The following is a 21,140-nucleotide window of genomic DNA, read 5'->3' as shown; positions in this document are numbered from 1 at the left end:
ATATATTCTAGATGTGTTGGACTTCGTTCTGGCACAGAGTGAAGCATCTGGGGATCAGCTGAATCATATTTATTATATGTTAATGGGCTTTAATTTTTAGAGCAGTTTTAGGTGCACAGAAAAATTGAGAAGAAAGTACAGAGGGTTCCTATATACCTCCTCTCCACCACCTTTTAAAACACAGTTTCCCCTTTTATTAACATCTAGCATTAATGTGGTATATTTGATACACTTGATGAGCCCATATTGATACATTATCATTAACTAAAATTCATAGTTTACATTAGGGATCACTTTTTGTGTTGTATGTTCTATGAGTTTTGACAAATACATAACGTCATGTACCCGTCATTCCAGCATCATACCGAATAGTTTCACTGTCCTAAAAATTCCTTATGCTCCTGGTATTCATCCTTCCCTTCCTCCCTGTGCACCCATTGGATCATTTAAAAGTTGCTTTAAAATTTGTGAGGTCTAATCCATAATTTAAGTCTTACCACTAAGGTAATACCTTTATGAGAATTCTACACAATGCCTCATTATCAGGACTTTGCACTCTTTCTGTGGGAAAGACAAATTATTTCAAGCCTACTTTGAGGCCCAGAAATTGTTCAGACTATGGATCTCTGGCAAATTCCCTCAAGTCTTCTGTAGTGTCCTCTCATGCAAACATAAATCAGTTCTCATCTACCCTCCGTAGATTTCTGGATGCTCTATGTCTAGTTCTCTCTTCTCTGTTTTCTACTCCCCCAAATTCTAGCTCCCTTGGGCCTCTCATTGTCTGATCTTACTCTCTTCAGCTCAGCAATACCTGGACTTTGTGTGCATTTTTCTTTCCTGTGATACAATGTGAAAACTGCCTCCCAGTAGTAATCTGAGGCAATAACTGGGTTCCGCTCATTGGTTTTCCTTCTCTTATGAATCATAGGCATGTATTGCCCATTGTTCAGTGTCTAAAAACTGCTGCTTCATACAGTTTTCTGGTTTTCTAGTTGTTTAATTTGAACAATCTCTATTCCTTCATCGAGACAAGAAGCAGAATGCAATATTATTTGTCAGTAGTTTTAAATACTGGTGAAAAAACATTCTAAAGGTTTCCTTGAAAGCACGTATCTGTTATATAGATATGGATATGCTTATATAGCAAGGATATCATTAACGGCTACATCAATATTTGAATGGTAGCAAGAAGGAGAGTAATGGCAAGGAATGTATAGAGAATTTTTCAAGTAAAAGATAATTTTAAAAGAGAGTATTTTTAAAAATAAAGCAGTCTCCATGTTTTTCAATAGAATTCATGTCAGTTGACTGCAAATAGTATGTTAATAGCCAAGAATAATGAGCTTCATTCACTTAAACATCTAGCAAAATAAGAAAAGAAAATAGAAATAACTATTATGGGTTAGTAAATATGTAAGGTTCATTTTCCAACCTGTGCAGTTTTTACTCCGGCCTACTGTTGAAAGAAGAATAAAAGCACTTTTGGGAGATAAAACCATCTCATTTGGATCACACTCACTCAGATCAGGCTAATGCTGCAAACACCTATTGTATCTCAGGGGTTACTTCAGCTGTAGAGCATATTTGGTTGAATTGTAATTGTGCATGTATAAAATGCACAGCAAATGACTAGGAGGCATGAGCACAAATACAAATTTGATCTCAGAAGTCAGAGCCTGTGAGAGATAATGCCTGTCTGCAGTCTGATCACTACCTCTCTTCTTCAGCCAATCCCCAGAGCTACCAGAGTTACTTTTCCTTTTTAAAACTTTTATTTTAATTCGGGGTATAAGTGCAGGTTTGTTACACAAGTAAACTTGTGTCATGAGGGTTTGTTGCACAGATTATTTCATTGCCCAGGTATTAAGCCTAGTACCCGTCAGTTATTTCTCCTGATCCTCTCCCTCTTCCCATCATCCGCCCTCCAATAGGCCCCAGTGTGTGTTGTTCCCCTTCCTCTGTCCATGTGTTCTCATCCTTTAGCACCCACCTATAAGTGAGAACATGAGGTATTTGGTTTTCTGTTCCTATGTTAATTTGCTGAGGATAATGGCCTCCAGCTCCATCCATGTCCCTGCAAAGGACATGCTCTTGTTTATTTGTATGGCTACACAGTATTCCATGGTGTACATGTCCCACATTTTCTTTACCCAGTCTATCATTGATGGGCATTTAGGTTGATTCCACATCCTTGCTATTGTGAATAGTGCTGCAATGAACATACACATACATGTGTCTTTATAATAGGATGTTTATATTCCTTTGGGTATAAGAGTTACTATTCTGGCTGGGCATGGTGGTTCATGCCTCTAATCCCAGCATTTTGGGAGGCCAAGGTGGGTGGATCACCTGAGGTCAGGAGTTTGAGAACAGCCTGGCCAACATGGTGAAACCTCATCTTTACTAAAAATACAAAAATTAAACAGGTGTGGTGGTGGGTGCCTGTAAACCTGGCTACTCAGGAGGCTAAGGCAGGAGGATCGCATGAACCTGGGAGGTGGAGGTTGCAGTGTCTGAGATCGTGCCACTGCACTCCAGCCTGAGTGACAGAGCTAGACTACATCTTGAAAATAGAAAGGAATTGCTTTTCTAAAACAAAAAATCCAATCTCAACATGCTCTTGCTCAATAGTTATCAAAGATTCCTGAATGCAGAATGGTCTATAAGGCCTTGAAAATATTGTGAAAAGTCTTTCCAGCCATTCTTTCACCAGTCTTCCCTATATGCCCTGATATCATTGACCTTACCAAATTTTTCACTTGGATGCACTGTGATCTTTCTTACTCCTAAACACTGAATGTTTGTGTCCCCAACCAAATTCATATTTTGAAATCCTAACCCCCAGTGTGATGATATTAGGAGGTAAGGCCTTTGGGAGATAACTAGGTCACGGGGGTGAGGAGCCCTCATAAATAAGATTAGTACCCGCCTAAAAGAGCTCTCAGAGAGTTCCTCCACCCCTTCAGCTATGTGAGGACACAGCAAGTAAACAGCTGTATGTGAACCAGGAAATGGGTTCTCACCAGATACCTATCTGCTGGCGCCTCAATCTTGGACTTCCCAGACTTCAGAACTGTGAGTAATACATTTCTGTTCTTTACAAGCTACCCAGTCTATGGTGTTCTGTTACAGTGACCCCAGTGGACTAAGATACTCACTCTCTTACCAATCTTTATATCTTTTTCTGGTGGAATAACTGTTTAAATGTCCCATCTGTGATGGTTCCCCTGACCTCTAAGAAAAATACCATAATTCCCTACTTTTTGATCTCATAGCCCTTTGACATATCCTGTATATAACATTTTTCATACTATACTTGAATGTTTAGCGGTTCAAATCTGCAACTAGGCAAGGCTATAAGTTCCTGTAGGGCAAAACTTTTCCTTATTCATCTTTGCATTCCCAGGCTTACTGGTGAGTATTGCATAAAGTAGTTGCTTAATGAATATTTATTGAATGATTAATTAAAATATATTTTAAAAGATTATTATTGTGAAAAGTTAATTCTACCCTCAGATATGGCATCCAAGTCTAATTTTATATAAATCAGGAGAATGAATAAGAAAACAGGAGAAACTTATTTGTGGAAGTAAGAAAATGAGTAGATTCAGAGAATGAGGAAGGGCAGAGGAAGACAAGAGACCTTGCATGGGTGGATTTGGGAGAGTTTTGAGAGACACTGCATGGAATGGATTTGGGAGAGTTTTGAGAGCAGGGCAGACAATAACAGAGTACTTTAAAACAACTTTCTTATTGTAGTTTTGATTTGCATTTCTCTAATGATCAGTGATGATGAGTTTTTTGAAGTAAGTTTGTTGGCTGCATAAATGTCTTCTTTTGAGAAGTGTCTGTTCATGTCTTTTTGCCCACTTTTAATGGGGTTGGTTTTGGTTTTTTTCTTGTAAATTTGTTTAAGTTCCAATGAGATGCCATCTCATGTCAGTCAGAATGGTGTTTATTAAAAAGTCAAGAAACAATAGATGCTGGCAAGGATGCAGAGAAATAGGAACACTTTTATGCTGTTGGTGGGAATGTAAATTAGTTCAACCATTGTGGAAGACCGTGTGGTGATTCCTCAAAGATCTAGAACCAGAAATACCATTTGACCCAGCAATCCCCTTACTGGGTATATACTCAAAGGAATATAAATAATTCTGTTATAAAGATACATGCACACATATGTTCATTGCAGCACTATTCACAAAAGCAAAGACATGGAATCAACCCAAATGTCCATCAATGACAGACTGTATAAAGAAAATGTGGTACATATACACCATGGAATATTTTGCAGCCATGCCATAAGAAGAAACAAGATCATGTCCTTTGCAGGGACATGGATGGAGCTGGAAGCCATTATACTCAGCAAACTAATGCAGGAACAGAAAACCAACCACCACATGTTCTCACTCACAAGTGGGAGCTGAACAATGTGAACATATGGACATACGAAGGGGAACAACACACACTGGTGTTTGTTGGGGGAAGGTGGGGAGGGAAAGCATCAGGAAATATAGTTAATGGATGCTGGGTTTAATACCTAGGTGATGGGTTGACAGGCTCACAAATCACCATGGCACACATACCTATGTAACAAACCTGCACATCCTGCACATGTACCCCAGAACTTAAAATAGAATTTTAAAAAAGTTAAAAAAAAAAACACCAAAAAACAACTTTCTATGCATTAAGAATGCAGTCAGATTTAGTATTTTCTCTAGAGACACAATAAACATCTAACTTGTTTTTAATTATTTTTGGATGCAAGAACACTTTTTCTTTAAATACTGACTCATGCTGAAGACTGGGCCAGGATGTGGCTAGGTGGTTTATGTGCTCAGTGAGGTCTCCTGAAAGTTTGGTTGCTGTGAGCTGGTTTCTTCTGGGGCCTGATTGATCCTGGGTAAAATGAAACAACTACACTCCCAGGGAATGGAGACCTCCCCGTGACCCCCAACAAATTATGATAACAGATGGGATTATTTTGCTTCTCCATTTTTTCCTGTACTTAAAGAAAAAGAAACAAACAAACTTATTTGTCTACTTGTGCACCTATCCCTTACACAATTATTGGTGTATTTAGAGAATTTACTTTTCTCATTGGGTATCAGGTTTCTTACCCACAAAGGAGGCACTACGCAATTTTTAAAAGATTTCTCCTCAAATAACAAGATACGCAACAAGAGTTTAAAGAATAACAACAACAAAAACACTGACTTCTAGGAAGATGATGGTAGCACAGTATTGGAGCTCCTGAAATCCTCAAATAAAAACAGAGCAACTGGATAGCAAAGCCAAAACTCATGGGCAACATTTCCAAAACACTAGCTGACAGGGTATCTCCCCAAATCCCCAAATATATGTTGGTGGAGACAAATCCTCATTTCCACAAGGCCTGCATGATGTCAGTGTCTCTGTAGAGGGAAGGAGAGAGGAGCAATGGGGACTCTGATGGGCCTGGAAATACAATATCCCCAAAGCGCCACATAGATATTCACTGGAAAATGCAAAGAGTTAATTTAAGAAGAGAGGCTAAAATTGGGAGGGATTGTACCTAGTCCAATAGAGGTGGCCAGTGGCAAGGTCTGAAGGAGTCAGACATCCAGCCCCTAAGATCTCTCCACACTGACCAGCCAGGACTCCCTTGCAGACAGCATTTTGCAAGGAGGGGATACTGCTAGGAGAGAGGTGAAAATTGAGAAGGACTAGGACAACAGAAATGAAAGAACAGGAAGAAAGAGCAACAAAAATCAAGAAGGCAATAAAGCCAGGATATCTCAGGAAGCAAGATGCCATATTTTTTAATAAGATGTGAAAAAAGAGATTGAGCTCTGTGAAGTCAGAAAAGTTAACCTGAATGGATCCTTCACACGCACGGCGTTGTGACAACATGCCATTTGGAAAATTCACTGAGTTACGCTAATCCTCCAAATTCTTACACACGTATTTCTATAGTATCCAAGATGTATTTGTTAATATCAACACTAATCTCACTAGAAAAGTGCTTAGGAATTTAGGAAGCTGTCAAGCTCAAGGTTTTAAATGCAAATTTTTCACATGCAAGTTTAAATTTTGTCAATGGCAACACACTGACAGCTGTATTTCTTGAAGTGAAATGTTTAGTTCATTTTTGAGAATGTGTCTGCTAAATGCTCTAGTCTGAATAACTTGTAGTTTGTCAGTTGTTCTTTCAAATAAAAATGGAGTTCCAAGAAAAAGCAGTTAGTGCTGCTCAAATATCACACAAATGCTTCCCCTTGAGCTGATCATTCTGTTACTTTTAGAAGCAGTATGCAGAAGTGCTTTGTACAGACAGCCGTCTCTCCACCCTAATATTAAAGAAATGTGTTCTTAAGGTTGATTATTTAATGCAATTAATAGTTTTTACTGTTCAGCAAGAACATTCTTAAGTAAAATTGGCATTTTATTCCGTACTGTAAATGCGTGGTGATGAAGAATATGGTGCTAATGGGGTTTGGTGGCACTGCCTTGATTCATACTAAAGTGTCAGCTGCTGTAGCCGTCACTGCTTTAGCACCACTTGTGCAAATGTCAACACAGTGAAAGGGCAACAGCATCTTCATATTATTATGAAAATATATTTGAGCCCATGGACCTCCTGAATGCATCTCTGGGGCCCCTAGTTATCTGAGTACTACATTTTGAGAATCTCTAGGCTGGAAAGACATCAATACAAGGACCAGTAGTGAACATTAAGTGGATAGATTTATATACATATCACCAAAGATTAAATGAGGACTAAAATGGAGAGGGTATAGTGTATAATGGGTATATATTCTAACAGCATATAGTATAAATATTAAAAGAATAAAAGGAGGATTAAAAGAGCACATGTAAAGAATTTTGCAGTAACGTCACTGGTGTTGGTATTGTTATTCTGAGACTACTGTGTGTGATGAGTTATAGAGCAAATTATTAATTATGAGATGTTCTAATTCTGTTATCCTCGGTGTCTTTGCAAACCAAGATTCCTTGGAAGAAAGGGAATAAAACTGTAAAGAGAAATGAATAAATAAAAACCCTGTAGTTACAATTTTGAATTGTAACTAATGTGAACTTGTGAGGCACTATTTCTTTAATAGGTAAATATGTATATATGTTTATTATGCATGTAATATGTACTTGTGTAGTGTGCATTCATATCTACTAGCTCTGCCAACTAAAATGTCTAGAAACAATGACCAAGCCAGTAGCAACGAGCACCACTGGCACTAAGCATCTAGTTTGCCTTGAAATATCATTTCCCCACTAAAAGAAGTCAGGAGTTTTTTGGAAATTGACTGATTCCAGGTTTGAGGTATAAAATATATGAGCCTAAGAAATCCTGTCATACTAAAAAGAAAAATAGCTACCACCCCAAACTAGGAAGGCCATGTCAAAAGAACTAAGAAGACAACTTGAAGATGCTTCCACTGGCCAAAGATGGGAAAATTTGAGATTCAATGAAGGACAGTAATTACAATGTATTGACCAAGCAAATTGATTTTAATACATGACCTTATAATGATATTTTAAAAATATTCACAATAATATGTATACTGGGAAGACAAAGAAAATAACACTCACTTTTAAAGGAGTTAAAAAATCTGTTCATGTGCTTTAAAAACTGGTAAGTAAAGGGAAAGACTCAAGCAGTATTTATCTTGCCTTTTAAAGTTACCATTGGGTTCCTAAGTAGTAGATGAGAAGAAATTTTCTAAAAGTGTTCCAATTATTAACTTAAAAATTAAAATACTGCCATATGGGTGAACCTTGAGGACATTATGCTAAGTGAAATAAACCAGTCAAAACAAGACAAATACACTATGATAACAAGTATATGAGGTACCCAGAGTAGACAAATTCATAGAAACTGAAAGCAGAAGGGTAGTTGCCAGGGCCTGGGGGAGAGAGAAAGGGGAGTTCTTGTTTAATGGGTAGGGAATTTCAGTTTTGTAACATAAAAACAGCTCTGGAGACAGATCGTGTTGATGGTTGCAAGACAATGTAAAGGTACTGAATGTTGCTGAACTGTGAACTTGAAATGGTTAAGATGATACATTTTATGTTACGTGTGTTTTACCACAGTAATGAGTTGAAAAAAACACATAATTACAATATCAGCATTTCAGCTTCCAGCGAATTAATAGTTTTAGGAATTTTGTTAAGTTCACAAAAAGAGAGATAAAGTGACATTATGTGTCTCCCGATTAAAGGGCACAACACAATCAAAGGTCATGCCAAGAAGATAAAACATGGATTTTATCCAGGTCCTAACTTGTAGAAAATGCAGAGAGCAGAGAACTATTAATATATTACACTGCACCATGAATCAACAAATCCATGAATCAACAAATCCAGACTATGGGAAACTCTACAAGTGAAATAACATGATTTTTCAAATGGCAAGTTATAGGGGATGCTGTATATTAAAAAATTCTTAAAAGCTATCAAGTAAAGGAATAGGAAACTTAAATGTAATATCTGGGAAGTCCATTTGGGTGATAAAACTACAAAGAAACACACAGAAATTGCTATAAAAGTCTGGATATTAGGATGACAGACGCTGGGATTGGGTCAGGACACAGGAAGAGTTTTGGGGATGCCAGGAAAAGTTCTATTTTTTTAACTAGATAGCTATTTCTAGAGTACTTGTTTTATATAATTCATTAAGATGTGAGTATGTGAGTATGTTTGTGTGTGTGTGCGGGTGTGTGTGTGGTGGTGGTTTTATGTATTGCATGTATTTTAATTTATAATAAAGATTTCAAAAAACAATGGACCAATGTATCTCCAAGCTTCTTGCAGCTTCAGATTTCATATTTTCTAATGTCTGCTAGACTCTTCAGGTAGAAATTAAGTTTTCTGAACTATCTCATTGCCAAAAATCTGATGTTCAACTTATATTGCCCTTGGTGTTTAACAAAGGAAATTAAACTGATGTTAGGCAGACATGCAAAAGCTTTTTTTCTCACACACAAGATCGAAAGAAATGAAAACATTGAAATTTTAAGGAAAGGAACAGTATCAGGTAGTAAAATCCAGGCAACTGAGGGGGACATTTTATTCTAGACTAAATAAACCCAGAGTGAATCTAAAAATAATTATTGTTTCCCTTTCCCTTTTTCCTATTAAGTTCTGAAATCATAAATTAGTCCAGTTTGCAGCAAACAATGGTGCTATTAATGACACAGAGCACCTAGGCCTGCTAGAAAAAAACAAAGCGCAGTTCATTGTTGAAAATAATTGAGACACTTTGTAATTTGAATAACAAAAATTCCTTCATGTTTTAACCTACAAATAGACAAGCAGCATTGTCTTATAAAAAAACATTTTTCCCTCTTTAAGTCAGTCAAATAAAATCAAAATTAAGAAAAATGTATATTAACTGAAAATAATAACTTTTTGAATTTTCTGAAAATTGTATTGAACTCACAAAGTGAGGTAGTATTTTTCAGTTCTTGAATACTTTATGTATGATTTATGAAGGTTTCATTTATTCTTGTAAGGCTAATGAAGAGGCATTTAATACATTTTATGTTTAGTAAACACAAACAAAAAATACCTGACTCTTCAAAGGAAGATTTTATGTTTAAAGAACTTCAGTTAATAAATGGAGTTGCCATGTATTCATTTATTACCTTGGTTTGCTCAGAGGGGAGTAGATTCTGGCCAATGAAGAGATAATTGCTGCTTCTTTTGATGAGGGTGTAAGACAATCATTTACTTACCCTCCATGATAGTCAAAGGATCTTCCACTTTGGGGCGCAGGATGTTAGGACCAAAGACAGTTGCCAAGTTCTGCACACTCATTTTGTTAACTCCCGAGTAGGACTGTACTTCATCCAAGAACCTATGGCGTATAAGCATATGATCGAAACACAATGGGATCAAATTTGCCAGTGGAAGAAAAATCAATCATTAGAAAATTTACAAACTAAAGTATGTTCAAAGATGACTATGGAGACAGAATTATTTGGATGTTCACACATCTCTCACTCAAACATATTGCAAATTAAGAAGGATCAAACTTTATGTATCATATCAACTATCTGTCTTGGCCTGGCCTGCTTTGATTTCCTCTGTCAATCAAAGGAACAGGTGTGTTTGAACAATACTAACAGGGACTTGAGAGTCAACAATGTTGATTCCCTTCTAATCCCTTAATAAAGTAATAATTTGTATCTATATTCAATTAGAGGACTGTAGATAAGATCAGCTGGTAGGATGCCTTATTTTAGAGAAGAGGAATTAACCCTCTTTGTGGAGTAATTTGTGAGCTTCAAAATTATAGTATATTAAGAAATGAGATAAAATACAGGCCGGGCATGGTGGCTCACACCTGTAATCCCAGCACTTTGGGAGGCCAAGGCAGGTGGATCACTTGAGGTCAGGAGTTCGAGACCAGCCTGGCCAACACATGGTGAAACCCCATTTCTAATTAAAAAAAATAAAAAATCTAGCTCGGCACAGTGGCGGGCGCCTGTAATCCCAGCTACTTGAGAGGCTGAAGCAGGAGAATCGCTTGAATTTGGGAGGTGCAGGTTGCAGTGAGCCAAGATTGCACCATTGCACTCCAGCCTGGGGGGCAAGAGTGAAACTCTGTCTCGGGAACAAAAAGAGAGAGAGAGAGAGAAACAAAATACAGTAGAAATTAAAACACAGTTCTAATTATATAAAACATTGCAAATGCAAACTGTTTCTATTTATTAGGTGCTAAAAAGTAAGAGGCATGAAATAGTAGGAGAGATTGTTTTCATAATCTTTCAGCATTTCTTCATTCCTCACCTCCTCTTCATTTATACAAGAGTTTCTATAATTTCATGGCTTGCTAATTGTACTGATGAGATAAAGAGGAAATAATGAACAATTAAAATAACATATTTATATAGTACTAGTATGTGTCAGTCATGGTGCTAATATATTAAATTCTCAAAGCATCTCTCTGAGGTAGGTACCATTACTGTCTCTGTTTTACAGATGAGAGTCATGTGGTACCAGAGGGGGGAATCTTCTCCAAAGACAGAGTTAGTAAGGGGGAAAGCTAAGATTTGAACCCACCAGAGGATGTGACACCAGAGGCCATACCCTTAACTACTATATCAACACTTTTTAAAAAGGTGCCTATTTCCACACATTCACTACTGTGATACAGCCTAAACTACAGTAACACTGAAGGCTAAAAGTCAAACTAGCATTTCTTATTTAAAATACCTGAAATTAAAAATCTGCTTAAATCTTTCAAGCAAGGTTAGGCATTTCTATTGTGGAGATAAAGACTTACAATATGGTTCCAAATAAACTTTTTCATCCCTTTTACTTAAGGAGAATGTAATCTCTGTCTCACCCACTAGAATAACTTGAATTAGTTCAAAATCTTTGGATTATAAGCTTCCATATTAATACATCTAAGCTATCAGTGGCATAATTTCCTGCTATTTCAAATTCTGGAACCCAAGGTCCTGTTTGCTTCTAAGTATAACCATCACTAGAGGAACTTATTGTGGGAGGATTTGGAATTTCTACTCAGTTACATTGACAATTAACACCAAAATGTCTGATATTAGTCTTAGACTTCATAGTTCCTAGTCCCTTGAACACTTACCTAATCATAACACCAAACACATACATAAATGCTGCACTGCACTCAATTAAAACTTTGAATTTTATTTTAAAATGGACTGGGAAGCTACCATGTAAGACACCCTGCAGTGACTTGTGCCAATCATCACTCTCTATTTAAATTTATACTGTTTCAATTTTGCATATTTGGTTCCTTAAACAGGGGCACATACATGGCATATCCCATTTGAGGCCTTGAGTTATACATTGAGAGGTACATTTTTCAGGCACAATTACTTTTCTAACAGAATTCAGTTACAAACGTCTTTTTGATGAAACCTGAGATGGGAAAGAAGTAGAAAGAAAATAACATTTATTGAATGCTTACTATATATTAATCACTTAAACTATAATTCAATTTTTAAAACAACTATGTGAAATACATGTTTTAATTACCATTTTACCTATTAGGACCCTGAGACTCAGAAAGAATAAGAGAATTGCATAAAGACAGGCAACTAGTCAATGGCACAATCTTGGCTCCCATGCAGATCTTTCTCATGCCAAGGTGGCATGCTTCTTTTCCTAAACAACGCCACTCCTGAAACAGTACAAACAACTTGATTGATGTTCAGAACAACAAATCTTTAGTGTGTAGAGGCAAGAGAAACTTCAGAAACATTAAATTTCAAAATCAAGCAATTTAATGCTCAAAGAAGCCTTTGAGATCACCTTGTCCAACCTTTTAATTTTACAGAGGCCAACACTAGGGCTCAAAGTAGTTGAGTGATTTTATTCATTGTCAAACACAAATTAATATCAGGCTAAATATGTCTTGTGTTGTTTACATTCGTCGTTAGGACAGTTCTTACCTGCAAATATACTTGAGGAGGTTGTAATTTACCACTGGCAAACTCTTCACCTGCTTTGCTAATTCCTTAACACCCTGAGTACAAAGAAGAAAATAAATGTTATCTTTCTACATGTTCACCTTAGAATTAAAGCAAGTGGAAATGGCCATATAATTTTTTTAAAAAATTAGTTTCATATGTTATCAGTGAAAGATCTTGTCCCGAGCACTTACCACTATCACAGTGAATATTTTAGAAATGTTTTCAAATATGTACCAGCATTTAAAATATCTCCATAAGTACTATTTGTGGAGAAACAGATTCAAGTAAAGCTATTTATCATTTTTAACATTTGTTCGCAATTGACTGAAAAGAGAAGATAAGCTCATTTATTAATAATATTATTTGAAGAAAAGTAAACTATGTAGTGAGCATCCTTCCCAGTTTTAGCATGTGTAGATCATAGATAAACACATCTACTGACGAAAGTCTTTCAGAGCTGGTCAGGTTTAGGATACATCATTTGGGGAGGGAGGATAATTGAAAAACGAGATCTTTCTGGAAATTTCACAAGGGACTAATTTATATGGTTCTTCTCATTGTATGACTTCCCCTAAAATGTAAATGATACCAGAAAAGCCAATGGATAATGTAATTTACTTTCTTCTTCTGCCCATAAAGGTCCAGATAGTAAATATTTGAGGCTTTATGGGACAAATGGTCTCTGTTTGCAACCACTCAACTCTTCTGTTGTAGTGCAAAAGCAGCCACAGACAATATTATTTAACAAATGGAATAAAACTGCATTTATAAAAACAGGCAGCAGTTAGGCCGGGTGCGGTGGCTCACGCCTGTAATCCCAGCACTTTGAGAGGCTGAGGTGGGCCGATCATGAGGTCAGGACATCAAGACCATGCTGGCTAACACGGTGAAACCCCATCTCTACTAAAAATACAAAAAAAAAAAAAAAAAAAAAAAAATTTAGCTGGGAGTTGTGGCGGGCACCTATAGTCCCAGCTACTTGGGAGGCTGAGGCAGGAGAATGGCGAACCCAGGAGGCAGAGCTTGCAGTGAGCTGAGATCGCGCCACTGCACTCCAGCCTGGGTGACAGAGTGAGACTCCATCTCTCTCTCTCTCTATATATATATATAGGCAGCAGTTTTTGACATGAGTGCCAAAAAAAATCTAATGGGGTAAAGAATAGTGTTTTACAAATGGTGGTGGGACAATTGTATATCCACACGAAGAAGAATTAAGTTTGTTCCTTTCCTCACACCAAAAACAAAAATGAACTCAAAGTGAATCATAGTTCTAAATGTAAAAGCTGAGGCTATAGAATTCTTAGAAGAAAATACAGGAGTAACTCTTTGTGACCTTGTATTAAGCAAAGTCTTCTTAGATATGACACAAAACCACAAATGATTAAAAATAGATAAATTTGACTTCATCAAAATGTACAACTTTTGTGTTTCAAAGGACACCATCAATAAAATGAAGAGACAATGCACAGAATGTGAGAAAATACTTAAAAATCATATTTATAAGGGACATATATCTAAACTATATAAACTCTTACAACTCAATACTATTAATAATAAGGCAAATAACCCAATTGAAAATGGGGAAATAATCGGAATAGATATTTCTCCAAAGAAAATATACTAATATCCAATAAGTACATGAAAAGATGTTCAGCATCATTAGCCATCAGGGAAATGTCATTCAACCTTCGATGAGACGACTTTACTCATGTTAGGATGGCTAGGATAAAAAAGACAGGTAACAAGCGATGGCAAAGATTTGAAGAAATCAGAATCTGCACTCATTGCTGATGGGAATGTAAAATGTTGGAGGCCTTTTGAAAAACACAGAGCTACATATGGCCCAATAATTCTACCTTCTAGGCATACACTTAAGAGAAATAAAAACATAGGTCCATGCCAAACTTTGTACATGGATGTTCACAACAACATTATTCATAATAGCCAAATAATGAAAAAAACAAACAACAAAAAAAAACACCCACAGGTCTGTCCAATGAATGGATGAATAATGGAACATTGTTTAGAATTAAAATGAATGATATACTGATAAGTGGCACAAAATGAGTAAACTTTGAAAACAGTGAAAGAAGCCAATCGTGCACACACACACACACACACACACACACACACATACAAACATTGAATGACTCCATTTATAAGGAATGTCCAGAATAGGCAAATCTTTAGGGACAGAAAATAGATTAGTAGTTGCCAAGAACTGGGGAAAAAGCAGAATTAAGGGAGGGTATGAGGTTTATTTTGAGGCAATAAAAATATTGCAAATATTCTGAAATTAGATTTTGGTGATAACATAATATCTCAGAGTTGCACAACTCTGAGAATATACTAAAAAACACTGAATTATACATTTTAAATGGGCAATTGTATAGCATAAAAATTATACCTTACCAATCCGTTTAAAGAAACAGTAGGTAGGATTTTTTGTATACAAGCCACTGTTTGAAGTGGTTTGTGTTCACACAATTAAAAGATTATGAGACACAGCAGTCACTTTTTTGTGTGTGATGTGTGGCCTGACATAGCATTGCATTTACCATTTAGGGAAATAAAGTGGCATGCCGTGCTGATTTAATTTATTCAGCTATATTTCTTTTTTTGATCAGAGAGGGGATCAGAAATGGTACTTGAGCTGTATTTGGAAAGTCTCAGTGTGTGTGAGGTCAATGCAAAGGATAGTGGAGAATAACACTGGGATAGGGCAATGGAAATTTACAGATTTAAGACTAAGAACACACATAAAAATTCCAAACGAAAGCTTATTTGGAAATAAATGCATCAACCTACCACTTCCTCTTCCTTGCTGAGCAGTTTGGCACATGACAAAAAATCTTCATACTTCGCATAAGGAATAACTGGTTCTGGAAGTTCTCGGAGGTACAGCTTAAGAAGTGATGCCACCGTGTGTACATCTGTGTTGCTGTGGAGATAGAAGTGTGAAGATATTCTTTGGAGTAAACTTCATACCATTCTATTTATTTTTTTCAAGAGTCCAAGAGTTAGAATTCCATCCAAGTTGGCAATGGAATGAATCAACCCAGTTTTCAGAGAGCACTCATTTATGTGATGTGTATTAGGTGGGGAGAAGAAGGCCTAGAAAGATCTACAGAATCCTCAGTGTAAAGGTGGAATGATGGTTACCAGAGGCTGGGAGGGATAAGTGTATGTGTGTGTGGGTGGGTGGGGTGGGAGTGGGGATGGTTAATGGGTACAAAATATAGCAAGGTAGAATGTATAAGATCTAGTATTTGATAGCAAAACAGGGTGACTGCAGTCAACAATAATTTATTGTACATTTAAAAATAACTAAAACAGTATAATTAGAATGCTTATAACAGAAAGATATGATGAATGTTTGAGATGATACATAGCCCATTTACCCTGATGTGATTATTACACATTATAGGCCTGTATCACAATATCTCATGTACCCCATAAATATACACACCGACTACGTACCCATAAAAATAAAAAAAAATTAAAGAATCCTCTGTGGTTTGAACATTCAAGCATTTTTCTTTGTGTGTATTTGATAGTGAGCAAAGGTGTTAACTTAAGAAAACAATGAGAATATATTAGATCTGAAATAAAATATATTGTAATAAAATTTACAAAAAATACCAAATCTATAGATGAGTATATGTGTGTATTCAATATAAAAATGAATTACTAAATTCCCACTCATCTCTCAAAATGTTGAACTCATTTTTGAGAAAGTGTTGGTGTTTGCCTATAGATACTCGAAGCTTAGTGTGACATGCTATACATTTTTAACAGAGCTCATTTTGAAAATGATTGATTCTAAGCATAATTGTTTGTCTAATATTCTAAGATAGCTGGGAATCCTTAGAGTGTTCTAGAAAAGAAGAGAAATGCTATGAAAATAAACAATAAAAACTTAATGTCCTTTACATAACTTGAATAATTTATTTGTATCCTCTGCTGAGTGTGAGTGGCAAGATAACTTACTAAATAACTTACTAAAATATTAATTTATATTTTGTCTTCTGTATCTTATATTTCCTGTTAATCCATGAAGATGGATGATAGCAAAGACAGGAAGAATAGAGTTTTTATTTGTGTGGGCGAAGTCGTTTTGTTTTTTGTATCTCCGGGGAGAATAAGCAAAAGTGTGAAAGGAGAGTTGATTCCTGTGAACCGGGAAGAGTGGTAGCGAACAATCCAGGGAATTTTTTACCTCACTCCCAAGCTGTGCTGCAGGAAGTGACATGTCCCCAGAGAGGTGTGCTCTGAGGAGCTGGGATGCAGGCAGTGGGGTTTCCTGCCTCAGTGAATATTCTCTTATCCCAGTGGCAGCATGGAAGCAGAGCCCACTTTACGAAATTATATGAGCTGAGACAATGGGCTTCTCAGTTCTCAGTTTCAAACCCGTGAAATCCCATGGGTTGATTTCATCAGCTATTTACTGCACATCTACTCCTAATGGACATTATAGAAAACACAAGGCCTAGGACCCCAAGGGTTTAAATAAAAAAGGTATTATTCCAGCCTGCTCACGACTTGTAGTCTAGTCAAGACAGCAGATATTAAGCTGATAATAAGGCAAGTATGTGATTACAAAATAAGGTGAGTAGAAATATGGAAAATTATTGCATACCATCTAATAACAAGACAGGATTTCGAGGGCTTCTCTGAGAAAATGATGTTTGAGCCAAGATCTGAAGGGTGTCTAAGGACAGAAGAAGGCATTTCTGATCAAAGCAAGGGAGAAAAACAGCCTAAAGTGGGAGGAAGTCTCCTGTCCTTGAAGAATTGACAAAGGCTAAGAAGGTCAGAGCCCAGAATGGAAACAGGTAAGGTCTGTGCAGTAGGCAGCAACCTCATGGACCATAGGACTTCGCCTCCTTCAGGGTAAGGGCTGAGGTTTTCCATTTTGACATTGGAGTCTCTCAGAACAGGCATATTGTCAACTGTTTTATAGATGTTAAAATGATGGAGGTTATCTGAAAGGGCTTGTTTTAACTAGTTAATTGTATCTTCTTGATAATTAAATAAATATATATTTTTCTTTCTAAAATTCTGAACTGATAAACACTGCAGAAGAGGTTATCTTAAAACCTTGTAATGAAAATAGAAATCATGTTTCCAGGACATCTTGAAAACTGCAATCAACTCATTAATTCCTAAAACTAAATTCCAAAAAAATCATTTTAAAAAGACATACCTAAAATAGTCTCAATGGTAAGACAAGGAAGACAATAGTATTTTTGTTTGTTTTCTGACAAGCCACTGTATTTCATGTGCATCAAAGCCTTCTGTGTTTTTCTTGCTATATCTACCCCTCGAAGGGACAGTCATTAGTAGTAAAAAAAAACGCAGCCTGGGGCAGGATAGGCATAGCAGTCAAATATTCCAATAAACTATTTCCTTTTGATTCCACTCTAACCCAATCTACTGTCATGACTCAGATTTGTTTGCCTTCAGAGTCAATGACAATTTTGTTAGTTACAGGTAGTACAAATATAGAAGAATATAAAAATAAAATATAAAATAAATAAGTATATTTTTCAATATACAGAGTATGTTATATACAATTTCATGACTATATAAACAGAAGGTATCAAATAGTTATAAATAAATACTATAAATGAGACAATAATGATTAACAAGAAACATATTTAACAAGAAATCTGCTTTAAAGTTTCATTGATGATCTATTTATTACATTGACTGTTCCCAAACACACTGTTTTTAAGGGAAATTCCTTAGCACTTACTCTACTGTTTTGCTTTTAATGAAGTGAAGCATTTTATAAACTATGGTATTGAGAACCTTTGAACACTAGATGGCGATATTGCAAAGTTAGACAATGGGATGGTGTAAAAATTGTGAAGGATGAAGGGCCATAGAATCATTCTTCCTCTACCAGCAATTTTCTTAGCGCCAAAGCTGCAGTAATGTTCCAAGAATAGAAGTATTTGAGACATGAATCATGGTAAAAGGTGGAATGGGATGATTATTTTATTTCTTCCCAGAAGTGATACATTACAGGAGCTTTCTAACATTATAGTATATATGAACACAGCTAATTATATAGAAATGAAGAAAAAATGAACAATTATATATATATTTATTAACAAAGTTTATTAACTTTTGCTTAAAGGCTAAAATTTAAAAATTGATGACTCTCTTTTTTTGGCTTGATTAAACTTAGGCTTCCCTGTAGAAATAGAGACCTCAGCATTTTTCTAGTTTTCATTTTTGCTTTGTCCTTTCTCACTGAAGAAAATAATCATTTCTGGACAGAATCTAACATATTTTTCCAGTTCTGATTCACCTCAAGAGGTTCTCAGTCACATGCCCTAATTGTCAGTAGGCTACCCATTACAATGGGGAAGTCTGGTGTTTCTCGGGAAAAATATCTTTGTATGTTCAGTCTACAAAATAGCAACCCTGTCAATCTCACTCTCTAGCCTTCTATCTCCTATTGAAAATCCCCTACTTTGCCAAATTAATATCTACTTCAATATGTGCAACCAATTAATTAGATATCAATATTATTTACTAATTGCCCAATGTACCTAAAAGAAAGTGTCATCTTTATCTCAGAGAAATACCCCTCAGTCTTCACCAAAGTGAAGTGAAGTGACTGCATTGTGGCAAAGGTCTATGTACAATGGATAATAAAAATGTTTCACCTAATAACAACAACACATCTGCACATATCAGGCCTCACTGAAGGCCAATGAGTAGGTTCTGCTATTAACCCCATTTGGGGTACTTCAACAGGAAACTGCACAGACAAAAATTATTTTTGGCTAATCACTGAGATACGAGGTGCTTTAGAGTCATGCTCTCTGGTATGTGAAATAAAACTGAAATTCGCCCAAGGAGTCCTCCCTACAGGTTCCTAATTGCAACCTAACTCAGTACCAGAAACAAAGTGAAAACCTAATGAGGAACAAACAGCTGAGTTTCAGTCAATCACAGGCAGCTGTTCAAACCATGTATGAGATGTAAACCATGTAATGGGGCTGTCTCTGTACCTCGCTTCTGTTTTCCGTAGGTTACTTCTTTTTCTCGTCCTGTAAATATAACCTGCACATGTGGTAGGGTGGAACATTCCAAACCATTTTGTCCCAAACTGCTGCTAGATTCTAGAACCACAAAATAAGTCAATGAAGATCTGCAAAACTAGATTTGTTGTAATTCTGTCTTTTAACGGTAGAAGTTCAAAACTATTTGCTAATATAAAGTCATTATACAGACTCAAGTCCCTTTCACTCAGCTGGTAGTAGAGCCTTTTCAGAAGGTAAGATATGTAATCAAGCACGTTATATCCAGAGGTAGGAAAAAGGCAGTACAAGATAGGCCCAAAGATCTGAGTGAAAGAGCTATCAGACCAGGAGGAGCTTTGTAGCATATGTCCCTTAATTGAGCAACATATAGGTTTGGTTCGCATCTTATATTGTACTTGGACTTTATGTCTGAATCCTGTTTCCTCCTGGTTATTGCTTTTTTTTACAAACTTAAAGGGAGAATTCCATGAGGCTTCCTATGATTGACCTAATTTTGTATTCTCATCGGTCTACTTCGATCCTTCTGGGATCACTCATTTACTCACCAAACAGTTTCTGAACACCTGTGATGTGCACAGCCTCATGCTACATGGTAGGTGAAAAATAAATGAACAACATAGACCCTTTTTTCTTCCTTTGAGTTTATATTTCTCACTTTTCCATACCATGCCTCATTTTTCTCTACTTCATAACACTTCTGTATATTCTAACTGCTGAGTTCCTGCCAAGTATGTGATCTGAAGAAAGTTCTTTATATTTCCTGGAAATTATCTGTCCTGCTTAGCATCTAGGTGCAATATAGGCCTCTTATTAATCTGAACAAGGATAAAGGAGTCTGACAAGAATCCCTCCTTGCTCATCATCCATCCCCATTCCTCCTTTCCTCATAAACATACTTACACACACTGATAAATCCAAATGCCACCATAATTACAAGTATAATATTACATAGACAAAATCTTGTAACATTTAAGTCTCAAAATTAGAAATGGGAATTTTTCACTCTGAATACTATGCAGAGAATACAGTATAATTCCTTGGTTTAACTGAATAGAATGAATTTGCAATGCACCTACACAGGAAGTTATTAAAGATATTGTGAACTTATCTGCAACAAGCACAATGGGATGATCTAAAATTCGCTTAGAATTAAAAAATAATAATGTCATATCCATCAGCCTCCAGGGAGAACATCCATGAGACTGAAAGCATTTGGCAGTACTTCCAACATGAATGCTACCACCAAATGGTCTTGCTTAAGCAATACTCTGCTTTGCCTGCTGAGTTCACCAAGACACAGAAAAGCAATTCCAAAGATACTAAGCAGCTCCAGACTAAATTCAACATCTCTTTAAAAAGTCTGGTTCTGTTCAAACTTATTTTTTTATGTATCTGTCAAAACTGATGCACTTTTCAGCAGTGAAACTAGAATCTGGTTAAACCTGTCATGGCTTATTGCACAGCTACATAAATGTCACCACTGAATTATATACAAAACCAAAGGACTGTTTCACCTCCAGGCTAAGTGCTGGACTACATTGAACTAGTGCTTGTCCCAGTAGAATTCTCCTGGTTTAAAGCTGCTGATGGCAGAGAACTGCATGATACCTGCTATGGGCTGAAT

At 36.4% G+C, this 21,140-nt stretch overlaps 1 protein-coding gene across 9 annotated transcripts in view; it reads right to left on the bottom strand.

Annotated features, from left to right (window-relative positions):
- Nucleotides 1–21,140, bottom strand: part of ARHGAP24 (Rho GTPase activating protein 24) — a 520,693-nt gene that overhangs the window by 15,267 nt on the left and 484,286 nt on the right. For all 9 annotated transcript variants that reach the window (XM_005555334.4, XM_074040041.1, XM_065544555.2 and 6 more), the window contains 3 exons: nucleotides 15,264–15,396; nucleotides 12,435–12,508; nucleotides 9,732–9,853 (listed from right to left, as the gene is read on the bottom strand). In XM_005555334.4, coding sequence (XP_005555391.3) covers nucleotides 9,732–9,853; nucleotides 12,435–12,508; nucleotides 15,264–15,396 — 329 coding nt within the window. The remainder of the gene's footprint in view (nucleotides 1–9,731; nucleotides 9,854–12,434; nucleotides 12,509–15,263; nucleotides 15,397–21,140) is intronic.

Source organism: Macaca fascicularis, chromosome 5, assembly GCF_037993035.2.
Source record: "Macaca fascicularis isolate 582-1 chromosome 5, T2T-MFA8v1.1".
In the NCBI taxonomy this organism is placed as follows: Eukaryota; Metazoa; Chordata; class Mammalia; order Primates; family Cercopithecidae; genus Macaca; species Macaca fascicularis.
Note: the sequence above shows the minus strand (reverse complement) of the source record. Positions and strands in the feature narration are given on the sequence as shown.